Source organism: Gossypium raimondii, chromosome 5, assembly GCF_025698545.1.
Source record: "Gossypium raimondii isolate GPD5lz chromosome 5, ASM2569854v1, whole genome shotgun sequence".
Lineage (NCBI taxonomy): Eukaryota > Viridiplantae > Streptophyta > Magnoliopsida > Malvales > Malvaceae > Gossypium > Gossypium raimondii.
Genome location: NC_068569.1, coordinates 41,353,667 through 41,374,743, shown reverse-complemented (window position 1 = coordinate 41,374,743; position 21,077 = coordinate 41,353,667). Strand labels below are relative to the sequence as shown.

Here is a 21,077-nt window from a genome sequence, read left to right as displayed (position 1 = left end):
TAATATATATATCTTAAAATTAAAATATTATTGTTGTATAAAAATAAATTTTAAAACCTAAATCATATACAAGCATGTTTGGTAAATCATGGGTAATTAGATTTTAGCACACATTTGAAAAGGCACATGATAATTGAATTTGAGTATAATTGCTTGTAATTACACACTTGTGGCATATTTGAGTAACTACTATAATCAGTGGGTCCGTTGAATTAGATGTAATTGAAGCACCCAATTACACTTTACAGTTTTTAGGGAAAAGGTGAAAGTTAGAGTAATTACACAGGTACTTACAAACAATGACACTTATATCTAATTACCCTATGACTTTCCGAACATGTTCATGCATGATTTAAGTTTAAGAATTTTTTTTACAATAATAATTGTATTTCAATTTTAATATATATTATTTTGAAAATATAATTATATGTTATTTTACTAAATTTGTTTAAATAATTTGAAAATTTTATTGATGAGAGATAATTTCTTGTTTTTTATCTACTAAATAATTAACTAAATTACATAATATTTATTATAAATTATTTATACTAAATGAAATTAAATAGTACATGTTTAATTTTAAAGAGAGAATAACTCAACAAATATGAAATCCTATTGTAATTAGATAAATTTGCTTAGGATGTTTATTTTTCTTGTTAATTTTATTAGTAATTATATTGTTGAATATTTTTTTTAAAAATGCCGCTATTGAACGCGTCGCTAACTTTTGCGGCGTTTTTGGAAATAAACGCCGCTAGAAGTCATGACCTTTAGCGGCGCTTTTCCCACAAACGCCGCTAAAGACCATGACCTTTAGCGGTGCTTTTTATCATAAACGTCGTTATAGAACAAACCTTTAGCAACGCTTCTCGCAAAAACGCCGCTAAAAACATATCATGCAAAAAAATTATTTTAATCAAATAATATTTATTTTTATGATAAATATTATATTTTATTTTATTTTTAAATTTGAACTTTAAATATACTTTTAAGGATAAATAAAAAATATTATTTAAATTAAATTTTCTATGAAAATGATAAAAGAAGGCAAATAAATGAAGCTTAAATAATAATAATAATTAATAAAAGTGAGAAAACGTAAATAATTAATAAAAATTAAAAATTGTAAACCTCGAAATTTTGGTAAAATCAACACCAATGCAATGCAAGCCATTGTTGAGTCTAATACAAGTGAAGAAACTAAGATCCTAAGAAGAGAATCCTATTTTACTAACAGCAGTAAAATATCCATACTTTGTCCAGTATTTATATCGAAAAATCAGATCAGAAGAAGCAATCTCTTTGCACACCATTTCAATTCCTATATTGGCCTTCGAAAGTAGTTGATGAAAGCCGGCATACACATCCGATCAATCAGCTTTCAGTTTCAGAATTTCCTTGGCAGTCCTTAAACGAAAATAGGGCATAAGGCAACTAGATATGTACTTCAACTCAGTTCAAAGACAAATAACTAGATATCGTGTTTCAAACGAATGAATGTGCATGTGAGAGTATCTCCAATATGTACTTTTGCCTTTTGTCATATATTGAGGCAGATAGACAACAGATTTTACATCCCAACAACTACTGCCCTGAGTACTAGAGTTTAATCACAGAAAAATCAAAATAAAACATGAACTACAAGGATAAAAAATTGTTCCATGGACTTACCTGCTCAAAACAAAGATTTAGTTCATGGCACATGCTTGTTTTAATTTATTTTTAATTTTTTTTAGGACACATGATAGCATTTCAACGCTGTAAAAACTCCACCAGCAATTGACAAAATAATTTCTCAAAATATATTTATAGGACTCAAACTCAAAATATTATAGTTTTTAATAACTCAAGTATTACCATATTTAATTATTATATCAATTTCATTCATGTCGTGCATGTATATAATCTAATATATATATACACGTAGGTATGTATGAATGATAAATGGGATTGTATCACGAAAGTCTTCATAAAAAGAAGTCAAAATGATTTCATTTTAGGAAAATGATAATGAGAGGGAAACTTGTGATTTTATTCACCTTTTTCGGTGTGAGAACCTCTACTTCACTGCTACCATTATCATACCCAAGTGTGGGAAATAGAAAAAGAAAATACGGTTGTCTAAAAAATTCAAATATAAACTTATTAGACTGTCTTAAATTAATAAAATTAATTTGTGATTTTCAAGAAAAAAAATTTAGGATAAGGAAAAAAAATTATAAATATAAAAATTCTAAAATAATAAAAATAAATAAATTAAGTTCCGAATCTGGAAAGGGAAGACTTTACCTTGGCCTGCGGCTTCTAAGAGAACATTCACAGATTCCTCACCAGTCCACCACCTATCAAAATCAACCACAAGTCGTGCAGTCCCTAAATTTTCTGGCAGTATGGGAAAGGGGAAGTTGGTTTTCTGCAATTAAAAAAATTTTCTTTGTTCCTCATAGCAATTTGGTGTGACATTGTTTTATCCCTAAATTTGCTGCTCATAGCAATTCGATTCATACTTTAAACTTTACTATGTATATTTGTAAAGTTGATAATCACATTCATTCATACTTTTCTGCTCATAGCAAGCACCTGCTACAAGACACTTTAATGAGGAATAAATCAAGGAAAATATAACAAAGGTATCCACTTAAGATTCTTCTAAATCAATAACTTTAATAGCAACTTACTTGTTCAGTTCCTTGTCAAACCTGAAAATCAGGAAAGGCATCAGCTATCCATCTCATTTTCATTAATCATGATTCACGATTTAAAAAGCCAAAGCATATGCAACATGATTACAGGTAAGAAATGGGCATATAGATGTGTTGCAGTACAATTAGAAGTAATATTGCTGAGTACAAGGGCTAAATAAATCATTGAACATTCCAATTGGCCAAGTAGATTTTACACCAAAGGAAGGTAAACCATTGCAATCACAATTCACAAGTAAAACATAGACAACAATAAAAAAAATTCCAATTTTTGCTATTAAAATTCTAGACAATTTCTTTAAATGATAAACAAGAATGCTAAATCAAAACATAGCATCTATGATAAGTTAAAATGTTAAAAGAATTATTAACAATAAAACAAATAGATATTCAGATGCATCATGTGTTACGAAACCCGATTCCGCACAAAGTTAACATAAGTTTTATCACTTAAAAACGTAGTAAAAAAAAAACCACCAAGAGAAGCACACACTTGTTGCAGTTCAGCAGCTTTCATTAGAAGCATTAAATCCCCATACGAATGAGATGTTTGTACAACATTGAGAACACTTGCCATAGCTTGACCAGTCTGCCGACAAACATACAACTTAATCAATAATCTAGAAAACCCGACACTATATATTTTAAATCGTCTAATAAAATTATTAATTTTTCAGTATTATTAAAGTAGAAACCATTTTAAATGAAGAAGTAAACGGTTTCAACTATAATTCAGGCAGAAATTCAAATTTTCAGAGAAGGCATGAGAAAACAAAAGGACAAAAGAAAAAAATAAAAGAGTCAAAATTCCCAAGAAAGAAACTTAAAATCTTCTCTTGAGTACCCTTAAATTCCATTCTTTTATTATTAAAGTTGAATAACCAGTATGAAAAGAAAAGAAAAGAAAATGACAAGCAATATTTTGGGGAATCTTTATTTTTCATCAGTAAAATTGAACACCCAAAAAAACCATATTCGTTAATAAACCAAACACACACAAAGAAACAGAACACAGCACAGTTCTGGAAATCTAAGAATTAAGGGAGAATCAACTTTCCTTTAAAAAGAAAACCAACCTTTCCAGCTTAAAGCAATAAGTAGAAACAAAACAGAAGCAATTGAAAGGCTATCCATTTTGAATTAAGAGATCTACAAACCAGCTTATTATTTTGTTGGTTAAATTATAAAAGAGTCTACAAACCAGTCTACAATCCAATTTAAGCAAAATTTCACCTTTATTTGGAGTTAGGATCGGAACTTCAACATGCTGTAAAAAGCACAAAAATTCACAGCGTTATAAAATCAAGTCCCTGCCCATTATTTTTTCAAGTTTATGTCAAGCAGGTCCATATAAAAAATTTAAACACTTCACTGTAAAGTATCAACCTCTCCGTCTCAGCAAAACAGTACAAAATTATATGAAGAAAAACAGTACAAAGAAAGAAAAAGAAAAGCAAAATAAATCATGCATAAGATTTTCAGCAGCAGATTATGAAGATAAACAGTGCAAAAAAAGAAAAAGAAAAGCAAAATAGTAGATTTTTACCTTCAAAGCAGCAGCGCCTCCGCCATAGCTGTTATATTGTAAAGCATGCATAAGATTTTCAGCATTTGTCTCACTAAAAGAGATCAAATCGAAGCTTTATTTTGAAGGAAAAATGAAGTTCAGAGGTGGAATTTGTATTATGTAGTTGAACCCGAAGACCTGTGACGATTCACAGGATTTGCATACAGATAAGCATCCATAGTGCAGTTCAGATTCAACTAAATTGAACAAAGTTTTAAGAAATTTTAGACCCTAAAAAGTGAAAGTAAGAAGGGGAAAAAAAGGATAGATGAGTACTTGAAACGATTCTTCTTTATTTTTTTAGTCGATATCGGAGTCATCAAAATCGTCGGAAGCGACGACGCCTTCGCCGAAGATCTCCGGTGTGTCAACATCGTTGACTTCCATGGCTCAACCTTGGTCGTCTGGGTCCGTCACGAATTCCATCGGCATCGGCCTCATCTTTCCCCCCTTTTCTTTAGGCTTCTAGGGATTTCTTTTGTTGGTTTAATAGTAATTATTTTTGTTGAAATATCAAGTTGAGGTTATATAGGGTCAAACAAGTCAGTATAATTCATTATGAATTTTGTGGCGTTTTTAGCATAAATGCCATTAAAAAATTAAATCCATGTAATAAAACGGCAGCGTTTTGAAAATTTTTAACACATATTTGCCGCATTTTTGGTCAAAATGCCGCTATTGATTACCTTTTGCGGCGATTTTATAATAAACGCCGCAAAATTATTTCATTTCCGTTTTACTATGCTGAAATTTTTTTATTTTATTTTTTATAAATTGATTTATTTTTGCAGTGTTTTTCATAAAAACGCCGCAAAAAATTATTTCATTTTGAACAAAATGACGCCGTTTTGCTATGCTAAAAATTTTTTATTTTATTTTTTATAAATTGACTTATTTTTTGCGGCGTTTTTATAAAAAAAACGACACTATTGCTTATCTAAAAATTATTTCATTTTGAACCAAATGACGCCTGTTTTGCTATGCTAAAAATTTTTATTTTGTTTTTATAAATTAATTTTTATAAAAATGAAAAACCAAGTACTCTCAAAATAAATATTGTATATTTTAATAAGAAAACAAATGATAAAATGGTTGTAATTAATTATTAAGTTGGAATTATCCAAATTAAATAATTACCTATATATCCATATCATTTTCATTTCATTTTTATTTTGTATTTTTTCTTATAATTTGGTCCTCTCCAAAATAAATAATTATACCTAAATATCCATATCAATCTATTACTTTTTTAACTTATTTATTAATTCTATTTAAACTAATATTTAAATATATCAAATGGTTTAGATTAATTTTTTAAATAAAAAGCATTAATTAATTGTATAAATTTTATCATTTAACAAATCTCAAGTAAACCTTGACCTTAAACCCTAAATTAACCATTCAATACATATAAAGTCTATCTATTATATATCTCTTAAATAATTTAAACTATATACTCATAATTTCAATATATTTGATTTATTATTATCTCTTTTACAATTATATAAGAACATATTTAAAATATAAATTAAAAAATAATTAATCTAGACTCAAAACCTTAACCCGACCCCTGAATCCCTAAACCTTAAATCCCTAACTCTTAAACCCTAACATCTAACCCCTAAACCCCTAGCCCCTAAACCTTAAATCCCAACCCTTAAACCATAATTGCTAATCCATAATCCCTAAATCCATACTCCCTAAACCTTAAAATATGAACTCCTAAATCTGCCTTAAATCTTAAATTAATCATATACCATAAACTAAAAACCCTAAACAAATTTATTATTATCTCTTTTACAATTATATAAGAACATATTTAAAATATAAATTAAAAAAATAATTAATCTAAATCCAAAATAATCCCAACCCCTGAATCCCTAACTTTTAACCCCTAACACATCTAACCCCTAAACCTCTAACCCTCTAACTCTTAAACCTTAAATCCCAACCCTTAAACCATAATCCTTAAACCCATACTCCCTAAACTAAAAACCCTAAACTATAGTGATAATTAATTTAATATTTTAAAATTAATAATATTTCTTTTACGATTATATAAGAAAATTTTTAATATATAAACTAAAAAACAATTAGTAATCATGTACCCAAAAAACTTTAAAATTATTTTAAATAATAGTATTCTAATTTTTCCATGTGTTTTATTTCAAATTATTTCTACGTGTCATTATTTTTTTCTGAAGATTTTAAATATTCAATTAGAAATAAATTGAATTTTATTTAATATAAATAAACCAATTAAGATAAAATGTTTTTAGCGACGATTCTAAAAAAAATCCGCTAAAGCCCTGAGCATTAGCAGCGCTTCTTTAAAAACGCCGCTAAAGACCAGAGCATTAGCGGCGCTTCTTCAAAAACGCCGCTAATGCTTGGGTCTTTCGCGGCACTTCTTCAAAAACGCCGCTAAAGACTAGAGCATTAGCGGCGCTTCTTAAAAAACGCCGCTAATGCTCATTTTTAGCGGCGTTTTCATAAATGCGTCGCTAATACTCGATCTTTAGCGGCATTTTTTAAATAGCGCTGCGAATGATTGATTTTTAGCAGCGTTTTTTATCCAAACGCCGCTAGAAGTCTGTTTTGGTATAGTGAATGTATTATACGATAATTTGATTTTAAGTTTTGTTACTTAATTAGAGATTTTTTCCCAATATTTTGATAATTTTTATAACAGTTAGTATCTTTTTAGAATTTTAAATTATGTAGTTTTGTAATTACAACTTGTACTACCAAACATGATATAAATAATTACGATGTAATTGCACTATATTAGTCAAACACGTCTAAGGAATTATAATTCTTTATTATTACAATCAAGTATAATTAATATTCTAGTAATTACACTTTCATCCAATTACTCTATGATATCCAAACACATGTAATTGTTTGTAATTGACTTAATTCACAATTTGGCCTCTAAAGTATACTCATTTTCTCACATTGGTACTTAAATTTTTTTTGTCCCAATTTGGTACCTAAAGTATCATTTCATTATATATTTTGATCCAATTTTTTTAACACCATTTAAAAATAAGATGGCCAATGAAAACATACTTACGGACTCGATTTACAAAAACGAAGTTCTGAAACCACATTTTCTAACACCATAGAAAATTGAGTCATTACATTATATATTCCAATTAAATTGTTGCAACTGATTTTTAAAACTACTCATATGTTGAAAAGTTATTATAATAGTATAATTATAGATATTAGACACTAACATCAACAGTGTTTTATATATAAATAGTACAAATATGTAAATAAAAATTTATATATAAAATTGTACATTTTATCACAATTTAAAATACCAACATGTTTTAGGTTCATATTGTACTTTGAAGGAAAGAGCACAAGTTCAAATTCTAGAAATGATATATTCGGAAGAAAACCATGAATTGCGAATATAAACGGTAAAATAGACATAAAAATATTAAAAATGTAAAATAATAGTTAAAATGATAAAAGTTTAAAAATTTAAAGTTTAGGTTATACGTCCACTAACTAATTTCAATTAATGAAATTAGATATAACCAATCCTTTCTATAACAACTCTATTTATCTATCAAAATTTGATTGTTATAAAGAGGAAACTATTATATATTTATAAGAATATTTGAGATTTAAATTGTATTTGATTTTTTTAAAATAAATTAATATTTAATATAGTAAATTAATATTAATTAGTTAGATTTACTTCATATTTTAATAAAATCCATTAATTTCATTTCATTTATTAAAGATTATTTTAATTAATAAAATATTATTTAATATTTTATGTAAAATTTAAATATTTTATTGAAATAATATCTTATCTAAAATTTGTTTTTATTTTATTTAGGAATAAATTTTATTTTATTAATTTTTTGAAAAATGGTTGTTATAGAGAATTAACTAGATTTTTTTCATACCACGATATGGGTGAAAGAAAATATTTTATGTTAAAATATTTTTCTCAATATAGGTGTTGTGGTAATAAAATTGTGTTTTAGTATTATTGAACATGTGTTCAATCCTTAGCTTTATAGTTTTTAATTCTTTTATTTAAATGTCATATTATTATTGGAAAGAAAGAGTATTTCTATAATTTTATAATTGAGTTGGTGACTCAGATAAGGGTGACACTAACTCAATAAAGTGTTTAAATACAAGTATTAGAATTATATTAGATTTAGATATACAATTGATGGATGTAATAAAATGTGCATAATATAATTAAAATATACAAAACATTTCGGGATAAAGGTTTGGTTGAGTGATAAAATTAAAGTTTTATTAATGCAAATTATTTATTAATTTTTAAAAATAAAAACTAAAATGCCGTAAAGTAATATAAATTATTTTAAATACAAAAGAACATTTTATATTTTTTAATTGAATTGATACCGAATTGACTCGTAATACCAAATCAATCAAAATTTAAATAATAATATAAATAGGAAATAATAAAATTAACACACATTCCATTTAATTTAATTGTGAATTTTAATTTATTAACAAGTACGTTTTTCTTTTGTTCAATAATTCATTAATAAGGAAGTTTACCTTTAAATTGGATTTAGTATTTGTATTTTAATTTGATTAATTTTAGTTTTTTTAATTTTTGAATTGATTAATCTTAGTCTTAACCAAACTGTAACAATTAAGTTTGTTTAGTTAAATTTTACTATTAGTATTATATTATGCGTAAAGTTATAGATTTAGTCGTATTCTTTTCAGTTAAATCAATCTTAGTTGATATATTTTTCAATTTCAAAATTTCAATCTTAATACAAATGACAATTGTAATTTATTAGTTAGTTTTTGTGAGTAATATGGAAATACTAAGTTGATATGACATTACACATACCATAATATATTTGGGGCATCAAATTTTGAAAATAGTATAACTTAATGAATTTAATAGTCACAATCTGGTCAAGACTAAAATTTTAAAATTCTAAAAGTACAAGGATAAAAATGACTAAATTAAAGTATAATCACTAAATTCACAACTTATGCATAATACAGATGCTAATAATAAAATTTAACCATGAAAAAACCAATATTGATTTAAAATACATAATGTGAAATAATCAAGTTTTACGGGTTTTTACAAAATATTATAAAAAATAAAATTTACCAAAATATTATAACTTTTTTTTATTTACCAAAATATATATAATTTTTTTTATTTACCAAAATATATCAAAAAAACAAAAAAAAATTTGACTGATGTGACGGCACCTTGGTCACGCCAATGGCATTGGCGGCACCAAAGGTGCCAAAACCATTGGCGGCACCAATGGTGCCATATTGTTTGGCGGCACTATTCGTATTATAAATCCGAGATCTGTCCAGCTGAAGGGAGAAAAATCAAAAGAAGAAGAAGAAGAAGAAGAGTTGCTGCAGAAAAGAAGAGAAAATGAGAGAAAAAGAAGGTATTTTTTTAAAAAATTTTGATTATATTGTTTTTATTATTTTGTATATTTTGTAATATTTTTTGTTTTAGTTTAGTTTTTAAGATTAATAAAACTCAAAATAATAGTATTAGTTAGTATTATTATTATTATTGTTGTTGTTGTTGTTGTTGTTGTTAGTATTAAGATGTTATTAATGTATTAAGATGTAACTTAGTAATATTATTGTTAGCAACAAACTAGTATTATTATTATGGTTACTTATTATTTTATTTACCAAATTATTAATTTTAGTGTGTATTATTTTTCGTATAAAATTATTAATATTATTAGTGTGTTAGTTATAAGGATTAGTGGTTAAACATTAAATTTTTTTTAAGTAATTTAGTTACCGTTTGAGAATTTTTATGAGATTTTATTTTTTTGACAGATTAAATATTGAAGATGGATGTTAAGTTTCTTGTATGCATTTATTTCGATGGAGTCATCTTGACAACAAGTGTTGGATGTGTATTTGAATGTCGGCAACAAATAGCAATGAGATTTAATAGAAATGTATCGTTCGATGAAATAAAGGCAAGGATTAATGCAAAAATTCATAGACATTATGGGAGAAGGGTATCAAAAATTTTCTACAAGTTTCTAGTTTCGACAAATCCGGTCAAATTCGTCGAAATGGAACTTGTAGACGACGAAGACGTGGAGACAATGGTCGATCTCTACTGTGGGAATGGGAGTGAGAAGAATGCACCGATTCACTTATTTGCTGAGTTAGTCGATATGGAGCAAAATGAAGATGTTAATGCATCTGATGAAGAATACGGGGCTGAAGAACCGCGGATGGTGGCTCCAATATCATACGTTGATAGTGAATCAACTATGGGTGGGATGGGTATCGACCTGAATATTACACCCGATGTTGACATGGTTGGTGGTGAAGAAGAAGGTGACGGCGAAGAAAAATGTGGTGGCGATCATTGGGATGAAGAGGTCGATAGTGACGCTGATCCCGATGTGGACGATGTACCTAATGATATTGACGATGAAGATGTCAACAACGATGAAGGCATTAACACTTCTTCGGTCGGGGAGCAGATGCGACGTATTGTGATACACAATAATCCTGGGCCACACATGTCGCTCATAGACCCCGACGCAACGTATGTAGCTAAGTTTCTGGAGTATCCTGAAATAGTTCATTCTCATGGGCTGGCCGTAACATCTGATGATGATGAGTTATTCATAGGCCAGAGATTCAGTTGTAAAGAAGAGTGCGTATATGCCATTAAACAGTACATCATGAAGATATCGGTGGATTATAAAGTCTCCATGCCTACTCCAACAATATATGTTGGGGAGTGTTGGAAGGCAGCGGAAGGCTGCAATTGGCGGGTACGAGCTGCATTCATTAGAAGTTCACGGATGTGAGAGATACGAAAATTTGTTGGTCATCATACATGCACATCAACACGTATGACAGAAGATCATAGAAAACTTGATTCGAAAACTATTTGTACGTGTATCATGCCAATGGTGAAGGACATGCCGATCATTAAACTTTCGGTACTCATTGCGGAAATGCAAGTACGATTCCAGTATCGAGTCTCATATCGGAAGGCATGGATAGCTAAACAGATGGCGAATGAGCAACTGTATGGGGATTACGATTCGTCGTATAACGACCTTCAAGGTTGGATAGCTGCTATGCGGGAGTACGTACCGGGGACTGTGATTGAGTTACAGACAAGTCCATATTACTACCGGATGACCGATTCTGTAAGCAAAAGGATTTTCCATCGGATGTTCTGGACTTTCGATCCATGTGTGCGGGCATTTCCCCACTGCAAGCCACTTGTACAGGTGGATGGGACCTGGCTGTATGGAAAATATACACAGATACTGCTTCTTGCAGTTGCTCAAGATGGTAACAGAAACGTGCTCCTGGTAGCATTTGCTATCGTAGATAAAGAGAACATGGAGTCTTGGGAATTCTTCTTCACAAATCTGCGGAGGTAAGTTATTAGGAACGATAACATTTACATCATCTCCGATAGAGGGAAGAGTTTAATTGCAGTTATTAGGCGTTCCGGTGTACCGTGGAGATCCGTTTACTGCATTCGTCACATTGCGTCTAACTTCCATAAAGATTATAAGAATGCAGACTGGAAGAGACAAGTCGTGGCAATGGGTAAATGATAATATTATCTTTTCAATATAAGTTGTAATGTTTGATGTTATCGACTTACTAGAACTTATTTTTTGTATGTAGCGTACGAGTTAGAGCCATATATTTTCCGGCAAAGAATTATCCGACTTGAGAGTGACATGGAGGGGCAGACAAACACATCTTTCCGACAATCGTTGCGCACAATGGAGCCGTGGCAGTGGGCTCAAAGTTTTGACGAGGGCTTTCGTTGTGGCCACATGACCACAAACTTAGTCGAGGGGATCAACGTTGTCTTGTTGAAAATACGTAATCTTCCGATTGCATCAGTATTTTCTGCTACTTTCTACAGGCTGGCTACTTTGATGCCAAGAATGGGTCGTGACAAGTCGATCAGATTCAAAGGGACATGTGTTTGTCGAACATGTCCAAGATGCAATGGTCGTAAACCGTCGGTTGGCGAGGTCAATGAACGTGGAAATATATTCACGACGACTGGAAACATTTCGAGTTACTGAGAACATCGGTCGTCGACCTAGGTCCTATGGAGTTGATCTCCGGAACAGACGGTGCGAGTGCAGGAAGTTTGAAACACTTCATTATCCCTGTGCGCATGTCGTGGCAGCTTGTGCTAAAGTCAACCTTGATGCTGAACAATATGTCGATAATGTGTACACGCTGGAGCGCACATTGCGTGTCTGGGAGAATGAGTTCCCCATCCTGCCGGACTTATCTACGTGGGAGGTGCCGCCAATCACTTTCGAGCTTTTCCCAGATAGAGGGCTACAGAGGAATCCAAGGGGTCGTCTGCAGTCAAGCAGAATCCATAATGAGATGGACATTAGGGAGAAATCTGACGGAAAGCGTTGTGGAATATGCAGGTTAAGTGGTCATAGCCGAAATAAATGTCCTAACCGAAACTTTCATGTTCGACAGTCGTTGGGATCAGGTCGAAATTAAGCTAATGCTGTAAAATTTTTATGTATATTGTTATAAAAGGTAATTTATTAATAATAAATTTTTTTATTCGGGTAATGCTTACGCTTAAATTGTATCCAAATTGTTTGCAGATTAAGTTATAAAATACCATGTGCGCATTTGGAATTATTAAGATTATATCGAAAATAGAGGCATTCATAATTCGATTGAGCTTTAATATAATGAAAAAATAGAATAATGGATATTTATACATAAAATTCAGAAGTAAGAAACAACTAAAATACAAATATTAAATTTATACAAAAAGTACCCGAAACCCCTAAAATTGATGGTTCGATGGTGTTGTCCGGGGGGTATACCTACGCGAAGGTCGACGCTCACGGCCTGGGCGACGACTAACATCCTCATCGTCCGCAGGTGGGGGTGTGAAAAACATAGAGGAAAAGTCCTGTTGCTCGTTCGCCGCCGACGAACTTGAACCATCATGAGTCCCATAATGCTGCGGATATGTGTCGGATGGGCCGGACATGCCGTACTGCGGCCGGGGGGATCCAAACAGTTCAAACTCGTAGGCGTATTCGCCCTCTGCGAAGCTCGGATAATATTCACCCACCACCAAATCCGGATGATAGCCATGTGAATCCACATTTGACTGTGATTGTCTGAGATCTGGCTGGGGGTCCTGCTCGGGCTCTGCCTATTGCGGAGAATAATATGCTGTCGGATCCGGATCTAGCACGCTCGCTGCGTCCGATCCCCAAACTTGCTGCACGTAGGGGGGATTACAGTCGATTGCCCTCCAAGTAAATACAGCTTCCCGCAGCTATGGTACCATTGTGCATACTCCAATGATGGTTGCAGGTCGGTAGCCATAACCATATGAGGAATTCGGCGCAATCAATCGTTCCACAGTGCGACGTATTTCTGGTGCTTAATTCCTCAATCCAATTGAACTTTTCCTCTCTTTGTCAAGCCGTGATCATCCCCCAACTGGTTCGGCGGATCCGGGATAGGTTGGATGCAACCAAACTGTCGAAGCACCCGATCGCCGTGATACCACTCGACGACATTGAAATTTATAATTGGTGTGTTAGTATACCATATGTGGGAATCAATGAGTGCGAACGAGGGTACAACATTTGTAATTTCTGGCCTCCGGTATGTCATCCATATAAACTGCATGAGTAATAACATTGTAACGAGTTCGACTGATAACATGTGAGTAAGATATAGAAATATAATAGATGTCACAAATATTAGAATAGCAGCTTACCCCTTCCCGGGCATGCTGTTCAATCCTGAGGCAGTATATCGGGACATCACTCGACTTCTCGATGCCTAGACGAGTCATCCACCTACAAAAAATAGTATAGGGTTTAGGGTTGGTAACATTACCATATTTATTATGACTACAAATAATGACAATTTTGTATTTTATCACCTGAGTGGCAGTGGATACAGATAGGGTTGATGACTAACGCGTGCCAAAAACGGCATCCGATAAAGCGCCCATGACTGTAGCAGTATGAGGCATCCGCCGATGTTAACTTGCGGCTCTGTCGCCCGACAAAGCTCCCGGTACAGCGTTGCTAGAACGGCGGAACCCCAGCTATACGACCTAGCAGTGGAGAAATCAGCTAGCAGGGGCAAGTACGACAAATACACACTATCGTCGTTTGCATCAGGCATGAGTACTGCCCCTATCATATGCATGATGTACGCTCGAGCAGAGCACATCAACTCACCTTCAGTGGCGGTCGCTAATAATCCACATATTTTGGCTTTTAGCCATGTAAATTTTATGCCGGAAAAATATTTATCACCATCATCTTGTGACTCTCCTAGGAGTTGATAGCAAACTGCAGCCGGATCGGTGAATGAAGATACTCCCATTACGGGACTCCCGTCAATTGGGAGCCCAAGCTGCACTGCAACATCCTCCAAGGTCACCGTGCACTCCCCGCACGGAAAATGGAAAGTATGGTCTCCGGACGCCACCGCTCCACTAGCGCAGATAATAAATCAAACCGCAAGTCAGAGGACCGGATCAATGCTACTGACCCAAATCCGGCCAGCTCCAGGTACAACATAAATTGTGCATCCGGAGCTATCTTTAAAACACTCACACGGCCCCTTAATACTCGGAACGAGTCCTGATAGTGTAAAATTACAGAAAAAATATTACGATAACATAATTTATTTGTATATACTGCGTATATCGTTTTTAAATAAATAGAATTCCTGATTAACAAATAATAAATCATACCGCGTTATTAGTCGCATCAGATATGTGTCTAATATCGCTTCGTATCAATCGAGCCATTGCGATGCCTGCAAGTTGAAAAAAAAGTTAGTAAAAAAATCTTACTTCGGCCATTTATTCATATTTTTTCCTCCGCATTTTATTACTTTAAAAAATATCATAATTTCTAATTTTATAATTTTACATTATTTACATGCATAATGTTTGAAATTTATTACTCTAGTGTGTTATTTAAATTAATTTGGTGTAAAAAATAACCCTTACCCCGCCCTTTGCTCAGTATTATTTTCTCGATTTTTATTACGTTAAATAAAATATATTATTCTCGTATTTTATTGTTTTATATTATTTCAGTACATTTTCTTTGAAATATTTTGTATTAATTATTTCGAATTTTATAAAAGTTAGTAATACACTCTTACTTACGCCATTTGTTCGTATTTTTTATCCGCATTTTATTACTTTAAAAATATCATAAACTTAGTCTTTTATAATTTTACATTATTCCAATGCATCATGTTTGAAATTTATTAATTTAGTGTGTTAAGGGCAATAAAAGAAAATAATAATAATGAGGGATTAAAAGGTAATTAGCCACATATTTGTGCCGCCTTTTTTCCCTCCATCACCCTTTTTTTCCCTCTATTATTTTGGTAAATAAAGAAAAAGTTTATAATATTTTAGTATTTTTTGTAATATTTTGCTAAAAACCCATAATAAACCCTTTGGTCGTATTATTATTTTCCGATTTTTATTACTTTCAACAAAACTATATTACTTTCGTATTTTATTATTTTATATTATTTCAGTACATTTTGTTTGAATTATTTGTATAAATTATTTCTGAATTTTTTTAAATTTACTAATACACTCTTACTTTGGCCATTTGTTCGTATTTTTTATCCGCATTTTATTTTTTTAAAATATCGTAATTTTTATTTTATAATTTTACATTATTTCAATCTATTACACGTGCATTTTCGCATTTTTTCCGTATTTTATTATTTTCGATAAATATACAATTCCGCTTTTTCTTTTCGTATTTTATGTTTTCTTAAACATACTTCTTTGTCATTTTACTTTTAATGCTATTTTCCTAAAATTTTAATTTCAAATTCTAAGTAAATTTCATAAAAAATCCTAATCAACATACAATGTACATACCATTATTTTTTCATTCTAAATATATTTCATAAAATATATATGCTAAATAAAATAATAAAATAACTATAATGTACATAACATAAATTTTAAATACACAAATATTACAAAAAAATTAAATTTATAAATAAATTTACCTTTTTTTTTTTTTTTCCTTCCTTCCCTCTTCTTCTTCTTTTTTTTCTCTCTTCTCCTTTCCTTTTCTTTCCTTCTTTCTTTCTTTTTTCTTCTCTTTTCCTTTTCTTCTTCTTCTTTCTTTCTTTTTTTTCTTCTCCTTTCCTTTTCTTTCCTTCTTTTTCTTTCTTTCCTCTCCTTTCTTTCTTTCTTTCTTTCTTTCCCTCTCCTTCTGCCCCCCCACCACCGACCCCCCTATTATTAAGTGGTGCCGCCAATGGTATTGGCACAATTGGTGCCGCCAATGGTTTTGGCACCTTTGGTGCCGCCAATCCCATTGGCGTGACCAAGGTTCGTCACATCGGTCAGATTTCTTTTTTTGCAGGTTTTTTTTGCAGGTTTTTTTTATATATTTTGGTAAATAAAAAATTTATATATTTTTTGATAAATAAAAAATTATAATATTTTGGTAAATTTTTATTTTTTTATAATATTTTGTAAAAACCCCAAGTTTTACGCTTGTAATACATCTAGAAAAAAGAAAAAAGAACTAAAAGGCCCAATACCAACCCTAGCCCCCAAATTAACAATCAATCACAGGCCCAATAAAATCCAAAATTAAAAGTCCAACTCCGTCCATTACAATTCATCACCCGAAAATGGCGTCTTCTTCGTGTTCGTTGGTCTCTATTCACCCACCCTCAACTCCCGCCAAAATTCCAACCTCCACCATTCTTATCCTGCGAAACGCCGGCCTTATCCTAAACCCGCCTCCTCCTCCTCCCTCTTTTTCAACCCTCTCTTCAAAACCCATCTCCGTAAAACCGTTCCTTAGCGCTCTCAGAGCCTCGCATTCCCAGAAATACGTTTACCATGACCCTATCCCTAAGTTTGCTGAAGCCGTAAGTTTATACACTTGTATATTTAGAAAAACGTATTATGGTTTTAAGGTCCAATGATAGATTTTCTTTTGATTATTGTTATGGATATTTGGTATAATAGGAGACCCAGAAGTTTAAAGCTGAGCTTTTCAACAAGTTATCCAAAGACAAAGACAAATTTGGTGATGACCTTGATTCTGTCATTGACGTTTGCGTTAAGGTACTTTCCCTTTTTCTTTTCCAGCAACGGCTAATTTCGAATAACTGTTAATATATTATGAATGGTTTTTGTTGAATTCAATGAGAGTTAAAGCATCACCTTCCAGCTCTACCCTTTATAAGCCCAACTCTTTTGCGTACACGAAAGCCCTGTAGCCAGCCGTTGCTTCCACCTTCGCTGTTTTTGTCACATGTTGCATATTCTTCACCGAACCTGCCAAAACTTGACATTGATAGTCTCGAACAATGATACTCAATACCACCTGTTCGACTGTTTGTTTGAACGGCTCCATCAAATTTAGTTTTGACTCTTCCCTCACTTGGCGGCTTCCTGCCCCATGTTATTGCAATTCTGCTCCCTGATGCATTCTGATTGGTATTACGGTATCCCTCTTTGTATTTTCTGATAAAACTGCTGGTAGTTAGATTGGATTGACGGCCCTCGTGTAGCTCTGCGTTCCTCAAGTTCCAAAATCGCCCATGCTGTTATCATTGCTAATTGAAGATCCTCCATACTTGCATGACTTACTTGAAAGAATGTACCACTGAACAAAATTTTTTATTTTATTGGAGCCTTGTGTCATTCTCAGGAGTCAATACCCACGATTCATGGACGTAGTATCAAGAATGGTGGGTTAGTATTAATACATAATAAGATGGTTTCAGATGTCAAAATTCATTCTTAGAAGACTTCAACAAACCCTAAGATGATCTTAGGATCTTGGAATGAGATAGGCCTACATGGACTTTTGAATCGATGACGATAATCTCATTCCTTAGTATATCTTACATTTTACATCAAACAAATATGACACATTAATGTTAAAGTAAATCTTCAGAGTTCTATATTAGAGGATATCAGTAGAGCACAAGTGGCTTTACCACGCTTGATAACCTGAGAGGCTTCATCATGCTTGAAAGACGTTATTGTTCTGTTGATGATAAAGCCGATTCAATATATGGTCCTGGAAGTGACATTATTTTGTGAACTGGGTATTATTAGTATGCAGTGCTCTTTACTGCGAAAAACACAAACATCAATATTATCATTCACAGTAGCTGATTTCATCTGGCTTCCTTGTCATCACATCCAAATGGGTTTATACCGTTCTCTTGTACACGATGTGATCAATGGTGATAGGTGATCATGTTCACTCACTAAGCCTCGCCTGTTAATCCCTGTAATCAGAGAATCATATAACAGTTTGAGAATAGTGGTTCACAGCCCTTTATTCAAATCTTCCAATCCAGACAACATAATTTTAATTGCCTACTTTTGGTTGTTTATAGCTTTTATCAGCAATGATTTCTTCTAAATCAAACATTTTTGTCTCTTTAAGAGGCCTGCTTTTTGATTGAGCTGGAAATTGTTCAATAATTGACCCCAAAAGAAATATCTGGCACGAAAATAACAAATCACTCCTTCCCTGACAGCTAGTCATGTTCTTCCTTATGTGAATGTTTGGCCCAATTCAGGGATTTCTCTGAATTTGGCTTCTACATACATGTGATATAGTTAGTGTTGAAGATTACTTCTACCTGTAAAAGCCTTACCTACAGAAGAATACAAGTCTTGATATTGAACTTAAAATTTTTGCGAAGCTTACTGTTTTTTCTATTGTTGAAAACAGATATTTAATGATTTCTTGCACAATGAGTATGGAGGACCTGGAACACTGTTGGTGGAGCCTTTCACAGATATGTTTGTAGCTTTGAAGGAGAAGAAATTACCTGGAGCACCTGTTGCTGCTCGGGCATCCTTGTTATGGGCCCAAAACCACCTTGATCATGATTGGGAGGTTTGGAACTCAAACTCTCCCAAATGATTTCCTCCACATGTTTCATAACATATTTTTCCATTATCATCACATTCATAACATTATTTTCCATTATCATCAGTTGTACCTATGTTACTTGGAGTCAAATATTCACTCAAACTCAGATATGAGTGTTAGATATAGATGTGTATCAGACACGGATATGATTGAACTTTTCTAAAGTTTTTCATACAATTGGAGGATCTTGAAAGTCATATTCTCGTATCCATAAAATAAAGAGTTTGATCAACATAGCATTGTGTTGTACTATTTGAAAGTGATCAAGTTTGGGATTTGTATGAAAGTAGTGAGTGAAAGACTGAAAGTCCTAATTTCATATAAGAATATTACTTGTAATACAATTTAGGATCCAATGTTCCTCTGAACTGAGAAGCTTTACATATGTTTATTTTTCTTGAAACAGATTTCAATTTGGGAGCTTTGATTGCAAGTTGAAATCTTAGGTTATCACCTTCATTCGATTGGTGAATTTCCATTTTCCCTAATTTGGGGTTTCATTGAACAAAAGAGGCAGTTCATTGCCATTCCTAAAACCAATCTGCACTTACGAAAAGAAACTTGAAAACAAAACTATTAGCCTACAGCCTCAGAGATGCTCTGTAATGATGGCCGCCATGATTTTGACCTCATTGAAGCAGCGTTCACAGATGATGTCCGTGAGATTTGTCTTTCATTCTTTAGTTCCTGGAAAGTTTAGAACATAAGCGCCTAAGTTTTTAGGATTGAATGAGAAAGAAAGATTCAAATGAAACATGAAAAGTTTTCCAAACTGGTTAAGTTTATATCTAATCTTAATGCAGATGGAAACTTTAACAATCAATTTATGATATCCTTCCAATATGATTATCATACTTTGCTTATAGTTCCCCATGGCGAGTAACTGGTGTTTGAGGACCCATATTCACAGATTGCTTAGTTGGGAAGAACATATTTGAAAGATAAGTGAGAGCCATACTTGGTTGGTGATGTGTGCGTCAGACTTTCCTCCTGAAGTTAGGTTGTCTTGTCCATGGTGCTGCAATTTTTTCATGGATTCCCTTTTGGTTTTTGCATATTTCTTGGCTCTCATGAACTTCATGACCTCTGCAGGGACAGGAAACAAGAGAAAGTTGAGAAATCAATATAAAAGAAAGACAATCTTGCAAATAAAGAAAGTGAAGAAGACCTTGAGAAGTGATAAGGCGATAAGCGTGGCCGAGGGTAAGAGTATCGGTGGGGCGGAGGAGCTTAACACGGGTGAAACGCACTGTATCTCGATCTTGATGATGGTTGGCTTCCTCCTCTTGGGAAACAGGCAAGGGAATGATGAGAGAAACGTAATGACCGGGATTCATTTTCATAACTTCACTGACGGGAATGGGCCAATATAACCTCTCAAGCCTCCCGGAGGGATGCTGAATGACCAAGGCCGCCGCATCGATGGCTTGGCAATTCCCCATGAATTCTGAAAAAGGAAGAAGAAGATAAGGAAAGGAAGGGAAGAGGAGGTTAAGTAAGCAGCAGTCTCTTTCTAATACGACCCTACACAAAGAGTCTCACTCAACTCAACCAAGCACAAGCAGGCCTTTCCTCATTTCCCAACTAACTTATTATATACCCTTGCCTTACCTCTCACTATTCACATCCAAAACGGCAGCACAAAATTTACAACCAGGATTTTATAATTATTTTATGGAAAGCCGGCATGAGCTACACGTGGAGAAATGTGAGGAGTTGGGGTCAAAGTGTTGAAAGTCATAATTATAATTTGTGTTACAGTAATTATAATACAAGTGAGCATGCGTGTGAGTGAGAGGGAGATTCCTTTGGCTG

The 21,077-nt window shown here is 32.7% G+C and overlaps 4 protein-coding genes across 24 annotated transcripts; 1 reads left to right on the top strand and 3 right to left on the bottom strand.

The window, feature by feature from the left end:
- Window positions 1-1,089: 1,089 nt before the first annotated feature.
- LOC128041377 (uncharacterized) lies at window positions 1,090-4,780 on the bottom strand. Of its 20 annotated transcripts, XR_008196380.1 has the most exons (6): window positions 4,546-4,779; window positions 4,249-4,407; window positions 3,936-3,969; window positions 3,196-3,291; window positions 2,679-2,699; window positions 1,090-2,580 (listed from the first exon to the last, which is right to left on the bottom strand). XR_008196380.1 is itself a non-coding variant. In XM_052631762.1 (5 exons), exons 1-4 carry the CDS (start codon window positions 4,641-4,643, stop codon window positions 2,694-2,696), a joined length of 228 nt encoding a protein of 75 aa, XP_052487722.1. In that variant the 5' UTR covers window positions 4,644-4,780; the 3' UTR covers window positions 1,090-2,580; window positions 2,679-2,693. The 20 variants fall into 20 exon arrangements, 7 of the variants coding, with proteins under 7 accessions (XP_052487722.1, XP_052487723.1, XP_052487725.1 ...); XR_008196377.1 differs by having other exon boundaries at window positions 1,090-2,699; window positions 3,936-4,012; window positions 4,546-4,780; XR_008196383.1 differs by having other exon boundaries at window positions 1,090-1,407; window positions 2,290-3,291; window positions 4,546-4,780.
- Window positions 4,781-13,728: 8,948 nt separating this feature from the next.
- On the bottom strand, window positions 13,729-15,112 carry LOC105767037 (serine/threonine-protein phosphatase 7 long form homolog). The gene is made up of 5 exons (XM_052630386.1): window positions 15,056-15,112; window positions 14,851-14,942; window positions 14,231-14,794; window positions 14,063-14,144; window positions 13,729-13,965 (listed from the first exon to the last, which is right to left on the bottom strand). The coding sequence occupies exons 1-5, from the start codon at window positions 15,110-15,112 to the stop codon at window positions 13,729-13,731; spliced, it is 1,032 nt and encodes a 343-aa protein (XP_052486346.1).
- A 1,728-nt stretch (window positions 15,113-16,840) lies between these two features.
- On the top strand, window positions 16,841-19,459 carry LOC105766107 (protein PLASTID REDOX INSENSITIVE 2, chloroplastic). The gene is made up of 3 exons (XM_012585432.2): window positions 16,841-17,229; window positions 17,330-17,428; window positions 19,059-19,459. The coding sequence occupies exons 1-3, from the start codon at window positions 16,987-16,989 to the stop codon at window positions 19,251-19,253; spliced, it is 537 nt and encodes a 178-aa protein (XP_012440886.2). The 5' UTR covers window positions 16,841-16,986; the 3' UTR covers window positions 19,254-19,459.
- A 93-nt stretch (window positions 19,460-19,552) lies between these two features.
- Window positions 19,553-20,841, bottom strand: LOC105766108 (uncharacterized). 2 transcript variants are annotated; one of them, XM_012585434.2, is made up of 3 exons: window positions 20,431-20,841; window positions 20,118-20,348; window positions 19,553-19,949 (listed from the first exon to the last, which is right to left on the bottom strand). In XM_012585434.2, exons 1-2 carry the CDS (start codon window positions 20,702-20,704, stop codon window positions 20,167-20,169), a joined length of 456 nt encoding a protein of 151 aa, XP_012440888.1. In that variant the 5' UTR covers window positions 20,705-20,841; the 3' UTR covers window positions 19,553-19,949; window positions 20,118-20,166. The 2 variants fall into 2 exon arrangements, with proteins under 2 accessions (XP_012440888.1, XP_012440887.1); XM_012585433.2 differs by having other exon boundaries at window positions 20,221-20,348; window positions 20,431-20,837.
- Between the last annotated feature and the right edge of the window lie 236 nt (window positions 20,842-21,077).